General features: G+C 30.8%; 1 protein-coding gene across 2 annotated transcripts in view; it reads left to right on the top strand.

Moving 5' to 3' along the window:
* Positions 1–18,928, top strand: part of ap (apterous) — a 36,045-nt gene that overhangs the window by 540 nt on the left and 16,577 nt on the right. For both annotated transcript variants that reach the window (XM_070645843.1, XM_070645844.1), the window contains 4 exons: positions 140–1,314; positions 4,853–5,226; positions 5,307–5,598; positions 5,944–6,083. In XM_070645843.1, coding sequence (XP_070501944.1) covers positions 1,276–1,314; positions 4,853–5,226; positions 5,307–5,598; positions 5,944–6,083 — 845 coding nt within the window. In that variant the 5' untranslated portion in view covers positions 140–1,275. The remainder of the gene's footprint in view (positions 1–139; positions 1,315–4,852; positions 5,227–5,306; positions 5,599–5,943; positions 6,084–18,928) is intronic.

Raw genomic sequence — 18,928 nt, 5'->3', positions numbered from 1 at the left:
GTACAAAAGATATCAGAAATGTTAGTAAAAGGGTGTACATCTATCTAGTTCCCGCCCATCATTTAATACACATGCAGTTACCATAACAACCTCAAGCCAAGAGAGCTTATGACAATATTTATTTTTTCATATATTTTAGTATTTCATTCGCATTCGTTCGAAGAGCAAACAAGTGCTGCGATACATAAAAAAAAGAATATATACCGGGATTCGTAATTCTCTCATGCTGATGATTTTTTAAAAACAATCGCGATCATAAATTTAATATTGTGATAGTTTGTGTCCCTAAAAACACTTGTGAAATGGACAAATAAAGAGTTTGACATTGTAAAGAATAACAAAAATTGCAAAATGGTTATCAGTCAGTGAAAAGTGAAATGATTTAATGCAAGAAACACATGCGCAAAAAAGAATATTTTTATATATATTTAGAAAGAAAGCAATGAAGGAACAGAAAAAGAAAATTCTTGAGTGAACTCCTTTAATGTGAAAATTATTATCGTGAAATTGAATGAAAAAATAAGAAGAATAAAGGAAAGAACCACTTTGAGATAATTTTATTCCATGTCGTGAATTGTTTGTGTGTAAACTTATCGTACAATAGAATTGTTGAATTTTAATGAACCGCATCACAGGGAAAAAAAAGTTACGGACAAGTTACATAAAATAAAAAGAGAGAAGAACGAGTAAATGGTAATCATAATTGGGCAATGATTGTAAATGGGCCTAAATAAGCAGACAAATTGCTAAAGAAGCTTAAACAAAACAACATGTTTATGTATAATTAATGATACAAGAATAAGTACAATTCGTGAACAAAACGACGATTAGATCTAAAGACGAGCTTAAAATGATAATTTTATGATAACGGCAAATGATCATCGCCATTTTGTTACATGCTAGTGAATTTTGCTACATTTTTGTTTGTTAAAGCTAAGACAAGCATCTAGCCGTTTACATAGATTATGATAATTTTATTGCACATTGAGGGCAGTTTATGAGCAGCAATAGTTGAACAGTGTGTAAATTTGTGTTTACCCTAAAAAATATAAAGAAATTAATTAGTCAAAAAAAAATTATTACAGTGATAATGGTTTTAATCTAACCTTGTGATCTAAATTTTTGTATTACCTACTAAACACGGAGAAAAAAGAAAAAAATTATTTAATTAAAGTGAAGTTTTTAAAGTGAACATAAAGCTCCTTAGCACCGTGAATATAAATAATTTTAAACAGTTTTACGAATAATTACCACAGCAAAATTGAAAATTCTCTGATGGGAGTTTGCATTGAGGAGCGCCCTGTAATGCATTGGGTAAGTAAATCTTCATTTAATTAATTTATCTAACCACGTGAGAACAAAGTAACGGAATTTTTTCAAATTTAATTTTTTCATCTCGGTAACCAAACTTTTGTTTTCAATTTAAATTATTGTAAATTTTTCACTCAATTCTACATAATTCACTTGAAAATTGTGATAAGCATCCACAATATTCACTATATAATTAACCTAACTAGATCCAGTCCAGCATTTGCAATGAAAAAGCCCATAAATTCATTTTTCAAATAAATTATGATTATAAAAATAATTGTTCATAAAATTAAGCTAATAGCGGCTTAAAATCATTTAAAATGATTCATTGTGCTCAGACCAGAACTAATAACTATTGATATGATAACCCATCACACGGTGTCATTCATATAAGAATCAAAAATTTTATGGTTCAAGAAAATATTCATTCATTACGAATTGGCGACGGTCTTTTATAAGTTTGAGATATTCTCTTACACACAGACTATACATGTACGCATACGTGGAGATGAGACAAACGTGTTGTCATTTAATTTGAATTTAAAGAGTCATTAAATATTTTGTTAGCAGAAAATTGATAACACTTTTCAAAAGAATATAATAATTTAAAATTTTTATTAGAATTGCTCGTGATTTTGTCATGATTCATTAAATCAAAATTAAATTTAATGTCACTTGACGCGTCAATGTAAGTCAATTTTTTGTTATTCAGTCAGCTTGATAAATTTCTGTTGACATCCACATAACATCGATCTATGATTATATTTTTCTCCGTAATTCTGTATTATCATCATACGTCGACCTTCGACTTGATGAGAGAGAAGTTTTTTTCAATTGCTGAGTTTGTTCTCTTATTTCTCCTCATATGATAATATTGTATACTCCGGTCACCGTTCCACATGATCACAAATTTCCGAAATAAATCATCGCTTGAAATGCTGATATTTACTCAACAGCAATGCTGCGACTTGGTCAATAATTTATTGTTTCAGAATCTGCAATGCGATGAAGTTTCTTGCTCCGTATTTTTATTTTTTTGTGCACATATTTATATACCTACATATGAATAAATTAATATATGTATTCCTTACTTTAAAGAAGAAGTGTCTCCAACTGCATTTTTATGTGATATGAAAATGAGAAGAAGGAAATTTTAATGTCTCAAGTTTCCACCCAAAATGATAAATTCCTCCTTTGAAATTTGCCAAGCAGCAGATATGCAGCAGTAAATCTGAAGGGAAAGAGATAGAGAGAGAGAGGAATGAAAGATGAAAAATTGCACCTAACATCAAAAAAATGCCCGATGTGCTATTTTTCAACTTACTAAACATAAATAAATTAAAGTCTCTGTATGATATGTTTGTTATTCTTTATGCTTAACGCAACATATTTTTTATGCATCCATAAAGCTTCACTCATTCACTGTGCTCAAGATTTATGTGATTTTATGTCACTAATTATTCTCCCTTACACGTTCAACTTATTCGTATTATTTTTTCGTACATGAGTATATACATCGACTAAAAAATGAGAAAATCTATCGTCTTTTGATAAAAACCTGTTAACAAACGATTTCCATCATGTTTTTTAATATGTTATGTTGACGTATATTATATGTCATGCAATCAGAATTGGAGACGCACGTAAAAAGAGAAGATAATTAGAATTTATCTATAGATGAAATACTGTAGCGACACATTTCCTCGAAATGCAGTCATCTTACATTTTGAGACTCTTATTTTTTTTTATCTAACATAAGACATCTGCATCTACTCTCGTTTTTTTTTTACTTTATTTCACTTCTGTACTTACATTTTTATGGATGGAATTTATTTCTTTATTTAAGAGCAAAATAAGCTATTTAATGAAATAAACATTCTTTATTGAGGAATGAAGTTCAAAGCGGTGATTGAAGTAAGCTTACATAAATGACCATTCAATTTTAAATTTAATGATAGCAGCAATAGCTTGGGAAAATATGGATTGTCTAGGGTCTAATGATTAGATAAATTCTACCGGGGAAATAGATCGGTGTCGTATACTGTCTTTGTGGTACTCTAAACTGAAGTTATTAAAGTCAACAACATACGAGACATGAGCTCCATATTCAGGCAATATTAGTAAATATTCTTAAAAATTCTGAATTATTTTGGTCTGAAATATGTTGAAATTCTATGGAATTCATATGATACATACTTCAATATAGCTTAGCCTAGTTTAAATTCAGACATAAATGTTTGACTTATAAGGTCCAACATTGTTCTAAATAAAGTGTGCTTGACCACATTTTGGATTGTATTGAAATAAATTGCAATCAATTCTTTAAAATTAACTTGAGTGTCAATTATTGTCGAGGTTTCGTCTAAGAACATGATCTATACTTTAGATGCGCAGAATTTCAGTTTTGGGCTGTGTCTTATAATTCGTTCTAGGCTGCAGGTCAGTGTTTTTTGTCAGGATAACTGAAATTTGAGACGAATTCTATGATTTCCTCTCTACTTTTTGCTAACCATTTGAACATACCAGACTCAGTCTCATTAGTATTCATAAAATTTACCGAGACATCACATGCCCTATATATTCACGTACTTTATTTTTGGAAGATATTAATAACTTAAATGTTATTTAAAATTCATTTTTACATTAATTAAAAGTTGGAAAAGTCATCTTGTCATTTACATCACAACGCCGGCAAAAATATCTTACATATTTTTGTTTCCGGAAATTTTTATTTTGATGCACAAGACACTTCAAGATATTATAAATGTATGTATATTTTCAAGATCTAATAAAATGAATCTTTTTGCATTTCTTCTTAACTCATTTCACATAAGATGAAAAATGGCATCGACGAATGATTTATTTGGCTTTAATTTGAAGAGAAGAAATCAGATTTTTAGTCTTGCCCGATTGTTGCTCATATCAAGCATAAGTTGTAGAATGTAGCACTTGTATGCAAGAAAGTTTCCTTCTAAAGCAGTCATAAAACTTTATCAACGAAATTTCTGCGAATTGCATACAATAAAGTAATGAAAAAAAAAATCTTCGCGTCATTTAAGGAATCTCGCATATGCTTGCGAAAAAAATGTAATATAATAAAAAAAGAGAAGAAAAATTTCGGTAAATGCTTCATGTCACATGCGATTCTTATTGAAAGCGATTCTTCTTTATGTTCTGTATTTCATCTGACTCTCGCGATTATATGTGTGTATGCGCATATAATGTATTGCATCAGTGACAAAAAATGGCACTCATTAAAATTTTCCGGCTTAGGAAAAAAAGACGGCAAGTAGATTAGTATGTAGAGAGCAAGCAAGCAAGCAATAAAATAAGAAGTTCAAACGAAATGCATGAAAGAATGTAAAATTGCTGCAATTAATTAACCCGAAAATTTCTCTGATATATAATTTGTAAGTTTTAGACAAAATTCACTGGAAATTTGTTTAGCTTGTTCACTTTGTTCTCGCCCTTTTTATGCTTCCCCTTTGTCAGACATCAGAGTATACATTGAAATTTATTTATTTATTTATTTATAATCTAGCAACAGAGCGCAAGATTTTTTAGTCCACACGAGAGAAACAATGCGAGTCCAACGACAGGGAATCTGACAGTTTTAAATTCAGCATCATCACAATGTTACACACCGTTGGGTACGACAACAGCAGATAATCTTCTTCATCGTCCGTCTTGCTTAACATGCCCAACGATCGGTGATCATAATTGTAACGAACATATTCAATCATCAACAACAATTTTACCTCCAAACTCGTCATCAACGGCATCACATTTTCATCCATTCCATCAACAACATCACACAAATATGCCACCACAACATCACATTATATCACCTCAATTATCATCAAATAAAAATTTAATGACAAATCATCACGCAAATATGTTTGATTCCTGCCAAAAGTATGTATTATCATCAATTTATACATTGCATTCTCATAATAATTATAACGTCTTTTATACCATGAATATAAATTTAATAGTTTTGACCACGAAAGCATAAGAAGAAGTCAGGATGATAGTCTAGATGGCAGCACTGGATTCAATAGTTATTTCACAGAATGTAAAAAGGAAACAATTACACCACCAAATAGCATAAATAACAATAATAATAATGAATGTGATGGAAGTGGAAGTCCATCAGTACTACGATTAAAGACGGAACCAATTGGAAATCCAAGTAGTCCCGAAACATCGATCGATGCACCTCCAACATCATCGTCGTCATTAGGAAATAATGCGGATGAATGCGCTGGATGTGGTCGATTAATTCAGGTATGAGAGATAAAAATAAGAAGCAAAAAAAATGTACAACAGAGAGAAATAAGCAAGTGCACAAGACACAGACTTTGTGTAAATTTTTTTCTTCTTTCTTGAAATTAAATAGAAAGAACAAAGTAAGAGATTTTTCAATTGATTCATTTGCACTTGCTATTATGCTAGTAGCAATTGGCACGCTACTTAAATAAAAGGAATATTTTCGCTATCATAGACCATTTAGTTGCTAATTAATTAAATCAATGACTGCTAAATTAATTTCCGACTCGCACTCAAAACATTTTCCTTTTTTTTTTCATTCTCATTTGGATTCGCGTGCGCCTCATGTTTCACATTCAACAGGATCGCTTTTATTTGTCAGCAATCGATAAAAAATGGCATTCAGGCTGCTTGCAATGTTGCGTTTGTGAGAATGCACTCGATGGACAAACATCGCTGTTTTGTCGTGAGGGCAACATTTACTGTAAAAATGATTATTATAGGTGAGTTCCCTTTTAGTTTTATATTGTAGTTATTTTGTTGCTGTAGCTATTGTGTGGGAAAAGAAAAATTTTAAATTGAGTAGGAAAAAAATCGTAAAATTTAAATCATAAGTGAATGTAAGAAGGATCGTACATTCATGACGTCCATTCGACTCTAAATAAGGCCCTCCATTTTAGCCTCATTGCATATTCTCATATCCAGATTTCTTTCTAAAAATTCATCATTTATGAATGACTCTGAGAAAAAAAAGCAGTATTCATAGATATAAGGTGTAATAACGTGTAAGAACATCGATATCTGCAAAGCATACACAGGGCATATTGCAAATAAACATGAATTATTTGAACTGCAATAGTACAGAAATTGAAAAAAAATTATATACCATAAATAGTCGAAGAAGTAAAAGTCTTCGGGATTTCTATAGAAATAAAACACGGCATTGAAGCGAAAGACGTGAAAGAACTGATTGTAAATGAATATTCATTAAGGAACTATGGACTAGCATTTTTAATGTATGAAAATGCTGTATTTATCATAAAGATTAAACATTATTTCTATATTTTTTTTAAAAACATATGTGTATTGCTGCTGCTATTGCTGTTTTATTGTTATTATTACCTGACTACTAACTTAAAGCCTTTTTCACGTTCTTAAGCACGCAAGGCATTCGAAAAAAAATTTATTGAGAATTAAATTGAATGAAACAAGAACAACGAGTGCACTTCATGTGCCTTAATTCTATCCAACAATTTATATGTGATAAATGTTCTTTTTCTAGAGTCTATAGTTCAATAATGCTAACTCAAAGTCATGACCTTTGAAAGTTTAGAAAATGAATGCTCTACAAAAAATTGAATGGGAATTGACATGAAAATGTTATATTTTTAGTTTGTTGTCTGAGCATTAATTGCGTCTATTTTGTTTGTCTTGAAATTGATCTGAGAAGTGTTTTTGAATGTCTCAATAGATTTACTATTTACGAATTCAAAGTGTTTAGAAACGGTTCAATGTATTTGCCTTCATAGCCATGACAGTGACTACTCTAGTAATTTTGTAGGAATGGTCGAATATTTATTCACAAGCCTGAAACAGAATTTTATCAAATCTGCTCTGAGCCTAAAGTCATGCTGACCTGTGGTTTTCGAACACTGCGATTTTCGAACATTTGTAAGCCATGAGCATTCTGGGTCTGTAAATGTCATCAAATTAGTGTCCCTACAAACATTTAACAATTTGTTCAATAATTTGTGGCCAGGTTATAAACCCACTTAAGTTTCATGATCAATAAAGTGCAATTTTGCAGCAGTTTGAGTCAAAAAATCAAAGTACAAGTTGAAAACATCAACAGCAGCATTTATGGTATTACATTCAATGACATCCTACTGATTTAATTTCGCAGTAGTCTACAATTTTTTCTCTTGCAATAAAGATTAATATAAATGCGAAAATCTGTTGATGATATAGTCAGACTACTCAATGACGATTTAAAAAAAAATTGCCATAAGACAAAATAATCATGAAAATTATTATTATATAGTTTTTAATTGCTTTTGAGACTGAGACACGATATATAAAGTTATTATTGTTTTTACTTCTGTTATGTCCGTACATACATATAGGTACGAATTATTTCTTGAAATTACTTTCAGCATTAATATTTATATTCATGAGAGATAACGTCAAATTGAAGTTACAAAGAAATGTATATCATATTGTGGATTAAGAGAACCTTCTTACCACAAGGCAAAAAGAGTTTAATTCTTGCAAAGTTGAAGTCAAAATGAAAAAATTCATTAAAATGCTCATCGTCATCATCATAATTATCGTTATGCAATTATAAATTATCTTACTTAGTGAAATTATATTGTCAAACAAACGTGAAAACAATCAAAATGTAATTAAAATACATGCTCTTCATTTGCAACTGCAAATGCTAAGTAAGACAAAAAGTAGAATAAAATGAAATTAAAAAGAGAATCTTGCATAATGTGGCAAGATAAGCCATTAATTATTCCTCATTTTATACCTTTTTGCATAAATTTTACTTGTGTGCAAATTAATCCAAATACGAAAGCGCAAAACATTTCATGCGCGAAGTGCAGATGCTCCAATGACGATGATCAAGCTACTGAACAATATTTGTAAATGATAATAGAGAGCTCTAGAGATGTGACTCGCGTTTTCATTTCTCACTCTTTCGGAGGCGTTAAAGCGATTAAGATAAGGCAATAAGCTTATATTTATATAAATAAAAATGTCACATCAAGATTGATCCCATTTTGAATGTGTCTATTAAAAAAACAAAACATTTCATTTTATTTCCAACTGAACTTTGCGATGTGCAGTAGAAATGAAAAACAATGGACATTATAAAAAAAAATTTCCAGGAAGTTTTCGGAAGAGAAATGTCTTAACCTTTTACGGTCATAAAAGCACAAGTAAAGTGAAAGAAAAGGAGATATATCGAATGGATTGTTCTTTAGTTAGGTCTCATTATTATAGGGACTTGGTCGACCTCTTTCCATAGTATCTAGCCCTAGCAGGTTAAGAGCATGCTCTCGAGAGATGAATAATTGTGATGTAACATCCAAATGATCCCACAAAGCGATCATCATGTCAAAATGCAATTGTCTGTTTCAATTTCATTTGCTTGAATGAGAATAACGTGTACTCGTAGGACATTGAGAAAAACTTCTTAATTTTAATTCTACCGTTTTTTTTTTAACTTCTGCTTCCCTTTTATTGTTATTTGTTATTGCTCATTCGCAAGACCTCTCGTGAGCTCCTGAACTCTCTCTTTTTTCCATTGAAAATTAATCGAACGACATGGTGGATGAAGTATCAAACATCGGTATATCTCTATATGAACGTAGTATATTCAGCATATTCTGTTTGACCACCCGTAGTTGAAACGTGACTTTTCAATATTATTGATATTAAAACATCGTAAGCAATCGCTTCTTCATAAAAAGAGTTAAAGCGATTTATTCTTGTAGGCATTAGGAGGATTTGATATTTTTTCAATTCTTTCTTTTCTTTCTTTTCTCATTGGAAGTAAAGTTTAAAATACAATGGCTTCTTCATTGTACAAAAATATTTTTTTGATTATTCAAAATCCTCTTTATAGCATGAACAGTAGCTCAGCATTCATCAATTCTAATAATGAAACCTAATTGAATTATTATTTGAGGATGAAATATGTAGGAAGAATATCATTTATTAAGACTTTAAAATGAGAATAAGGCTAAAGTATAAAAAAATATTGTCAGTTTAAGTGAAGCATTAATGCATAAAATGAGCAAGCTTGTCTGAACAATTTTTCATCTCGTGTTAATTTAACCGTATCACAGCAATTACTATTACAGTAACTAATAGACAGAAACGAGAAGACATGAAGATTTTTAGTGCACATTTCTGCAATGAGAAAAATATTAGAAGCTTGTTTATTTAGATCCACGATTATTGGCTGTTCAGCTACACAATTCATTTTTGGAAACTGCACTTTTTGAATGGCACTAATGAGAGATTCCTTAGATTTAACAGTAAAATTAGTAAAATCGTTTGTTTCCAACTTCTTTGTATCAAAATAACTCATCAGCTTAAAACACTTTCTATGCTGATTTTATAGCTATAACAAAAATCTGTTTATATGAGTCTGTATCTTTTAATCCCCAATATCAACAAAATAAAAATTCAAAATGATTCTTTAATTTATCCATTAGAATGCTTATTCTATTAGTTTGAATTGCTGACTTTCAACCTTTAAATTTTAACTTTGTATTCCGCATTTTCAGAATCTCGATTTTTGCATCAAATTTACATGAGATTTGAATTGAATTCAGAATGAATATTCATAATTTAATTTTGATGAGTAAAATGCGCTAAGTTCATCACATTCTACAAGCAAGACTATGAAAAATATACATAAACTCACAGAAATCACGTTTTACACTGAAGTACACCAAAAAATGAGAAAAAAATTGAGAGTTTAAGATTGACGACATAATATCATAGATAAGTAACTTTTTATAACTTTCTTTCTGAATGTGTCTCGATGGATATGTCTTTCGTACCCAGATCAGATAAGAGGGAAGCGTTTCTGGTATTTTTAAACACTATGATACATTTATATATAAATTGAAATAGTTGAAATGAAAAAAGGACATAAATTCTTAAACCGTACATCTTTCGATGTTGATCGCACAAATGCACCTGTTATAAAATTGTTCCCAAGGTTGAATGAAGTTTGTTATTTATAGTCAGATACTCAGCCAAATAAATATTTAACAAAACTTTTTACCACCTACGTGAACAAAAAAGAATTGACTGTCGATTTAAGAATGATAAATTATTTAAATTTTTATTTATCTGTCGAAAGGTTTCCCCTCATTATGAGAAATGTGCATTTAGATGGCGATTAACATGCCAGAGAGAAGCACTAAAATTTTTTTTATTGTGTGAATGAATTCGATTTTTTGCATCTTCCGTAAATCCTCTTAGGGGTCGTTTATACATGACATAAAATTGGAATTTTAAGATCCTTCTTTATGGTTTTCCAAAGCAGTTCAGTGCCTTGCTGATCAAATAAGTAAAGAGGTTCAAATCCAGTTATATCCAAATTTGTGTTTTTCGGACACTTCGACTGTTTAATGTACGAGATCAAGCCAAAGTTGAGTCTCTAAGCATCGTTGGATTTAGGTACGGGTCAGGAATTTGAAGTGTAGTGGGAGAAATGGGGACGAAAACTATAAGAATGCCTTCTGTTTGAAATCTTGTCAGAACGGATCTGAACCGTAATTTGACGATGACCCCACTTAACTCTCTTGTGCGCAGACTTTAAGCATATCTCAAAGGAAATCGAGTCTTAAGACATATCGAAATTTTATGTTAATTTCTGAATGAAAAGATACTTTACTAAGGAACAAAGAATACATTAAAGATTAACATCTTTGTTGACTTTATTTTATTTTATCGACAATATTTGTACGATATTGCTGATTTTTTGGGAGAAAAAAAGGAATAAAAAAAAAACATGTTGAATAAATTTAGAGCAACAAATGAAGATAAATTTGTGAAAAAGTTCATTAGAAGCAACGACATTAAAAACGTTTCTCTTAGTTTAGTTTGTCTGTAAACACAAGCGAAATTGAGTGATTTAAATAAATTTAAAATCACACAAAAAAATTATGGTGGGCGGATTCGTAGCTAATAATTTGAAATAAATTTATAAGATTTTTTTAAGTCTAATAAAAAAAGATACGCAGACATAAAACAAGGGAAGGCTATTTTATAATAGAGAATATAAAAGAATTAAGTTGTTTGCCTATCATCAATTGATTCTGTTGCCTATAAATATTTTTATTCAATTTTCCCGAGTTACAAATGGGCTATGAAGATATTAGGAATTGGTTACAAGAAAAATTGGTGGCATGGGAATTGACCTTACTCAATACTATAATGTTCTTTCAAAGAATTACCTAAAAGATCACCAACAATACTTTTAATAGCGCCACAGTTCGCCTTTCTCACAATCTACCGCTCGGGACAAGAGACATAAAAGATGACAATATTTTTTTTATGGGACATATTGAAGAAATGAAGACATGATGATCCTTTTTTCGTTACCTACTGATTCCACTCAATTGATAAAAAAAGAAGAAGAAGAAGGAGGAACAAAAAAGGACACGATTTTTATGTTATTTGACTTTTTAGTCTCTTTTTTATTGCTTGCATGAGCACATTGACCTAACATGAAATATTTTGGTGATTCTTCTCATAAAACTAAATTCCTTCACGGTGTAAATCTCATCATCACAATGCAATGGAGGGTTACGAATAAAGATGAATAAAACAATAACCATTCATTCTTATTCCTTTTTTGTTATTGTTGTTTGGATCTATATACTGCGTTCATCAGACAACAGCTTTTCAGCTGTTTGATCGTACAAATGATATTATAATTTATTTTTATTGAATGACATTAACATTATCTAATTTTCAAGTTGATTTTTTGGGATCGAGAACACGAAAATCACTTTATAAATATTCAAAGATTCTGTCTCTTGCTCTTTCATCGAGAAAGATTTTTATCTTAGAGGCGATAGCATAAATATTAATATGGATAAATTCATTCTTATTCATACCAAATATTTGGTGTGTTGAAGTGGAATGAGAACAAAAAAAAATAATATAAAGCTGCTATAAAGAAGAAAGACACAGAAACACATTCTGGTGTTAGCGTATTGAGATTGAAGAAGGCAACCAAGAAATTATATATCATTTAATTTACTAGATTATCTTACAAAAGTTATCTTAATTCTCAGGTAGGGGGTTATCAAAATGACAGCCAATAGATTTGCATAAATTTTTCAAGAAATATCCAAAATAGTATGAAACATAAATTAGCATATCAGTAAACATATAATCATAATTCAGAGGTTACACACTAAAGTCTTTTCTTTTTTTCTTGATTATTTCTATTTATGATAAAAAACAGAATATATTGTTATGACGACGAAAACTTACAGCGCATCGCATCGGTTGAAATGAAATTTTTATTTTATTGTTTATAGTTCTAAAGAAAACAGTTTATTTTATTTGAAACCGAAAGAAGAAGCGCCTACTGCGGTGAAAGACAAATTTTGATCAAATTTATGGTGACATCTTAACCGAAAACATAATAAAATGAATTTTAAGTAAGGATTGAGAAAAAGAAGCGAAGAGTCTTTTGCCTGTATTTGAATATTCTGCTTATGAACGCTATTTTGGAGATTATGTGTAGCGCTATGTCCATAATCAAATGTTTTAAGTGAGTGTTGTGACTGCTTAATCTTTTGGGGATATTTTATTGAGCTCTTGTGATTTGCATTACCCATAGTCAATCTAAAATCCGACGCTAAGCAGGTGTAACTCTGCAATGGTGCCAGACCTGGTATTATGCATAACCTTGTGCTAGTTATGGACACGTATACATATTTCTTGCGAATAGAAACTTAAGATGAACGACTCCGACTCTAAAACTTTCATTCTTCTGCAATAAATCCTTACTGAATTTCTAAAGATATGATTCCTCATATGAATAAATAGTATCTGGAAGGAGGCAGATAGCAATCCAATATTCTTGAAATTCTACTCAGATTTATGATTTCCTTCATCGATATGAAAAATGCGCTGAAATTCATTCCCATGTATGCGGATTCTCTTACATTTTCTTTCTCTTTTTTTTCTGTTCCTCAACTTGTATGACTGTGATATTCGTGTTTACAGATACTCATATCGTATCATCATCATCATCGTCATCATCTTGTATGGCAAAGGAGCGAGAAGAAAAATTGAGAATTTTTATTGTTATGATTTTATTAATTAATAAATTATGGAACTTTATATATTTAAATGTATTTATTTGTTTTTAAAACCCATCCACATATATTTCATGTGGTATCTCTCTTGCTTCTGCTTCCACTTTATCTTTACCGTGTGATCGGCTACGAAAATTATACATTTATAAGAATAAGAGGAACAAATACATTCTAGATAGTGAAATTGAGATAATAAATTTAATATTATTTGTAGATTGATGACTATCGAGAACAAAATTAAAGCAATATCCAGCAACAGTAAAGAATTGTGAAAATAAAGAACTTTGAGATAAGAATTGAGAGTCAAATTACTTGTTGCTGGATATATGAAAATAAAAACAAATAATAAAAATTTTATTTATCCATGAATGGAGCAAGAAGACAGAACATGTTAGTGACAATCGAAAATATAGTAAAGGATGCTGCCATTATAATTTTCCGATCTCTATTCCGATTTTGCTATAAAGTAGAAATTTTATTGAATAATTGCTAAATTGTATTCTCTACGAAAGACTACTTGCATGGTAGAACATGAGCTATCAACATGTTAATCTATCAAATGCTTGGTAATTCTACAATTATACCATTTCATGTACTGTGCGCATTTTACGTGATGCAATTTAAATGTCATGACAGTGAAATATCAGAAATGTTGTAGAATGACAGTTGAAAGATGGACAATTTACAACTCACTCACTGGCACCGAAGTACACATGTATCGTTTGAAATATTTATATACATTTATTCCTTTACACGTGTGGGTGAATGGGTTAAATGACGTACGTACCAGTAACATTGCGTTTTTTAAATGACAACAAGTAAAAAGTGTAGTAGAAAAAAATGCAGTAAAACAACCTTGCGTCAAATCAAATAAAATTTCAAGTATTTTTAAGCGAGAGAAACTACACTGGCTATACATTTTGATGGATTGTAATAAAAAAGGTTTATAGCAATGTGCAAAAGAATTTAGCAATATTGTCGTTTAATTCTCACTAGGGTTTCTGATTAACCGCGTTTTTTCATAACCGCTGTTATGCTGTTATGAAAAAATTCAAAACAGCTGTTAACGCGGTTAACAGCGGTTATTGCGAATTATTTATAATATCACAATTTTACTATGCTAATGAGCTTTTCATTGATATATTTTCTTTTTATTTGCCTCGTATGGTTAAATTAGGTTGTCTAAACCTACAAAAGTAAAGAAATTAATCAAAATCAAAAAGAAACTGAAAACTTTAAAAAAAAATTCCCAAAATCTTTCAAGTTTTTCAAAGGAATTTTAGACTAAAATTTTCATCCAAAACTCGCATTTTCTTACAAAAGAAGAGAGATCTCAGAAAGAAATTAAAACTTTTTTATTAAAAGCCTTCAAAATTTTCTTGTCGTGAGTCGAAGTGTCTCGGTGGCGGAATGGTTTAGTACTTCGGTACATAATTATTGCAACACCGATCTGTCGATCATGAGTTCGAGACTGGGCATGAGAAATTTTTCACATGTGCTTTTTCGAATCATATGTAGTGGAAACGCGGCTCACTGCCTTCCTTTGAAGGCTACAGGCAGTAATGTCGTCAAAGGAGTGGTTCTAATCCCACTATAAACTGTAGGTCTATTGAGTGTCTGGCGCCTCCTCACTCGTTAAACAATTATTAGCCGCGTATCGCCCTAGCGCAGCTCTGGATCTTAAAGATCTGAATAGCTAAAAGGTTTTTTTTTTCAAAATTTTCTTATTTAAAGCCTTTACATATAAAAATGCTGTTAACAGCGGTTAATTTTCAATAACCGCTGTTTTGCGTTAACCGCATTTTTAGATAAAAACCGCTGTTATGCTGTTAACGGTTAACCGCTGTCAGAAACCCTAATTCTCACTTTTAAATTTTATACTCACATGTCAGTATATCATAATATAACATATAACATGGCAATTTACACACAGACGAGAATGATTTCACCTTGACAAAATTGCGATAATAAAATTAATTTATTCATTATTTATAAAGAAAATTCACTTGATAGGATGGGAATCTTGATTTATGGCTAAAGCTTGAAATGCAGTAAATTGCTGGGGATCTAAATATGAGTGCTGAAGCCTGAGCAACCGTTACTCGTACATATTTTGTTGATCGGACAGATCAATTGCGATCCATGACATTCCTTAGATGTCTCCTAAAGCTGGCTCTATTGCTGGCTTCCATCTGCCAACTACCGATACCAAATGCTTTGATATCTCTATCAATAGCTTGTCCCTACGAGTTCTTGAGCCTTCCTCGCATTTAAATTCATAGTCCAAGTCCTAAATCGCTTTTGATATATCAATGTTACTTCCTAAGATTTGCACTACAAATTCAAAGTATCCCATCCTGTCATTCACACTTGAAACTCGCGAAAACCATCAATAACATGAAAATGAGAATATCTGTTGTTGTCGAGCATAACACGCATAATAAATGTTAGATTGGCGCGAGATGTGAAATGAAAGTGGTAACAGAGACATTACAAGTCTCTCCCTCTCAAAAACTGTAGAAACGTAAAAATAAAGAGACTTAAAATAAAGATCATGATAACGTAACATTTTTATCTTGTAAAAAATTCAGTTGATTTTTATTTTCATTCTGTTACAATATTTTTGACCTTAGCGATGAGCTTCAACTTGTTTATTCTTTCATGTAACTTGTCTACAGTGTATACACAAAAAAAAAAAATAAGAATATCGTATCAGATTTCACATCGTGTATTATACGATTACGTATGAGACTTACTAAAAAATGAGGAATATAAAGATATAGACTGAAAATTTATTTCTTATTCAGCTCTGAATAAAATATTAAAATTAGTTTTGGGATAACTCGAAGAAATTAAGAAATATGTGATTATGCTTGAATAAAACATGAATATTAATATTCAAAATTGTTTAAATGGTTTGATACCTTTCAAAAATTATAATAATAATAACAACATTGACCATCATGCGGCGCTTAGTCCTATGAATAGAAATATTTAAATTATTATTTAGTGTAGAAAAAATAATAAAAAAAAGATGAAGATAGAAAATAAAGTCTTAATAAATTGTAAGTTGAGGATTTTACGTGCGTCATGGCGCATTTTTGATGGCACTGGCTTCATCAAAACAGACTTAACGTTTACTTCAGTGCAATTAGAATGTTCAGTTCAATAAAAATGGGTTGCAATTAGCCGTTACGTATCTGTTAGGACAATTTTATGTCTTGTCGTTATAGCGGCCCTCTAACTGCATTGTGCTGCATGGAAAGTTCAAATAAAAATGAATCCACTCCTATACTCGAAGCCAATACAGTTCCTGAGCCAAACAAATGAAGAAGGCTCCGTTTCAGAGACCATATGACTGTCAAGTATAAATGGCATTCATATGGTATTAAGAAAAGAGGTTTAGAGGAGCTCCTCCGGGTTGGATTAAAGGCTTTAAAGTATCAATTAGGGCATTTCAGCCAGTACTCACCCAACATCCAATACACCAACTCCCCTCAAAGTGAAAACCTCATAAATATTACTTTCAACACAAACTCTAAGAAAACAATTTTAATTTCAAGGTAGTTCTGCTTAACGTTGCTGCAACAATAAAGTTGATTGATAACGATCTTACTGAAAAAAAGATTGAGAAATTCTTTCCAGACAATTCTATTTGAAATTATTATTATAATAATATTTTTCAATCAAAAAGGCATGTAAATCGTCGCATTGTAATCTCACGCAAGTGAATTCAAATCTATATGTTCGCTCTCTGTTTGTTAGTGCTGTTTTTTTTGCGCTTCAAACATTTAAACATGTAATGAGATTTTTTACAATGTACAATGTTTCCACCTGAAATCTCTTCATATATCGCAAGTGCTGTTTAACTAGAGCTCGTTATAAATTATATGTACATAAATTTTATATATTTTTTTCTTCTCCTTTAACTATAATTGAAGAATGCAGTTATGAGAGAGTTAATTGTTATAATTTGTTATTTATTGTTGCTATATAGCATCAAATTATTTATTCAAATTAAAATAATTTACTTTATTTTATATGCCTATGCCGCTATCATAAAGAGAAATATTTGTTTAATTCTGAATTAACATGAACAAACACAAGATGCTTCCATCAGCTATTGGAAGTGGCTATAACAATTAAATGTTTTAATTTCTTAATATAATCATGTTTTCTGCTCTTAATGTGGAAATAAAAACAAAGTAATGCATGCAGTATAAGAAGTAATACATTTAAGTAAATGAGATGAAAAAAATGACGATGATAATGATGAGCCATAAGGCATATACGAAGAGCAAGAGAAGAGAACATTAAATTGATGATGTTTTAAAAGGTCGAAATGAAATAAAAAAATCATTTACTATATTCCTGCTCATTAAGTCATTGACTGTATCGCCACCCTGGTGATTATTCCTTTATATAAATTTGAGTCATACTTAGCGTTAACGCAACATAAATATATGAATTAATAAAAGATTTCTTACTTCTGTTGGTTTTAGCTATCCAAACAGTTTTCCCCTACGTATGTTCCGCATTCATAACGAAAAAAACCGTAGTGACTGCAGGTATTCTTTTTTAAAAAATTTATATTAAATGAAATCAGCTGCTATATTCACATCATAAATTTTCCATCCGGCAAAATGAGCGGACACTCCGACTAGTCATAAAATGTTTGCATGTTTTACGCAAGATTAACATCTACCATGAGCAGTAGTTGTAAAAAAATATAAGAACTATAAGAACACTTGATGCAATGCATAACAAACACGGCACGATGGAGGAACTTCTTCCTTTAACTGACTTTTAATCTTGGCTTATTTTTTTGTTCTCTTTCTCTGTTCCTTTCCTTTCATTCAAAAAAAGCATAACAATGGAATGAAAAAGTAGACTCTGAAAAAATTATGAATATCATCGTGTTTAAGAAACAATTTTAGCGCATTTTTGATGATAGATGTTTGGAATTTTTTTTGGGGAAGTTGGAATGATTCAGACAGTTGGGATTTTCTTGATGACAGAGATGTCAAGCATTTGATCTCTAACAAAATGATCGTTTGCTCGTATACATTAATGTATTTTAGTGCTTATCACTTCGACGCTCATCACTCAGGTTGACTAGTAGCTTGACTTATCAAATGTGATGTACATCCTAAGAACTAAAGTAGCAATCATGTCCCTTGTGTATGCACTCACTAGCTCTAAAAATATTAACTAGAATCTAATAGAATCCAAAATTAGCCCTAAAACCCAAAATATTAAGCAGACCAAATTGCATTCCAGTCAGTACAGAAAAAGTGCCAATGCCTCATGCCCTAAAATTCACAAAAATAAGTTCTCATAACAAGAAGTAAGAAACAGCAGCAGTAAAGAGAAAAAAAACTGAATTTATGAATTATTTAATAGTTTATGGCGCGGTAGATAAGGTGCTCAAATTTTAATACATTGGACACATGAAACGTCTTGCCACAGATGATGAATGTTCATAT

Source organism: Chironomus tepperi, unplaced genomic scaffold, assembly GCF_022539635.2.
Source record: "Chironomus tepperi strain 1889 unplaced genomic scaffold, CSIRO-AGI_Ctep_v1 contig_354, whole genome shotgun sequence".
Taxonomy (NCBI): Eukaryota; Metazoa; Arthropoda; class Insecta; order Diptera; family Chironomidae; genus Chironomus; species Chironomus tepperi.
Note: the sequence above shows the minus strand (reverse complement) of the source record. Positions and strands in the feature narration are given on the sequence as shown.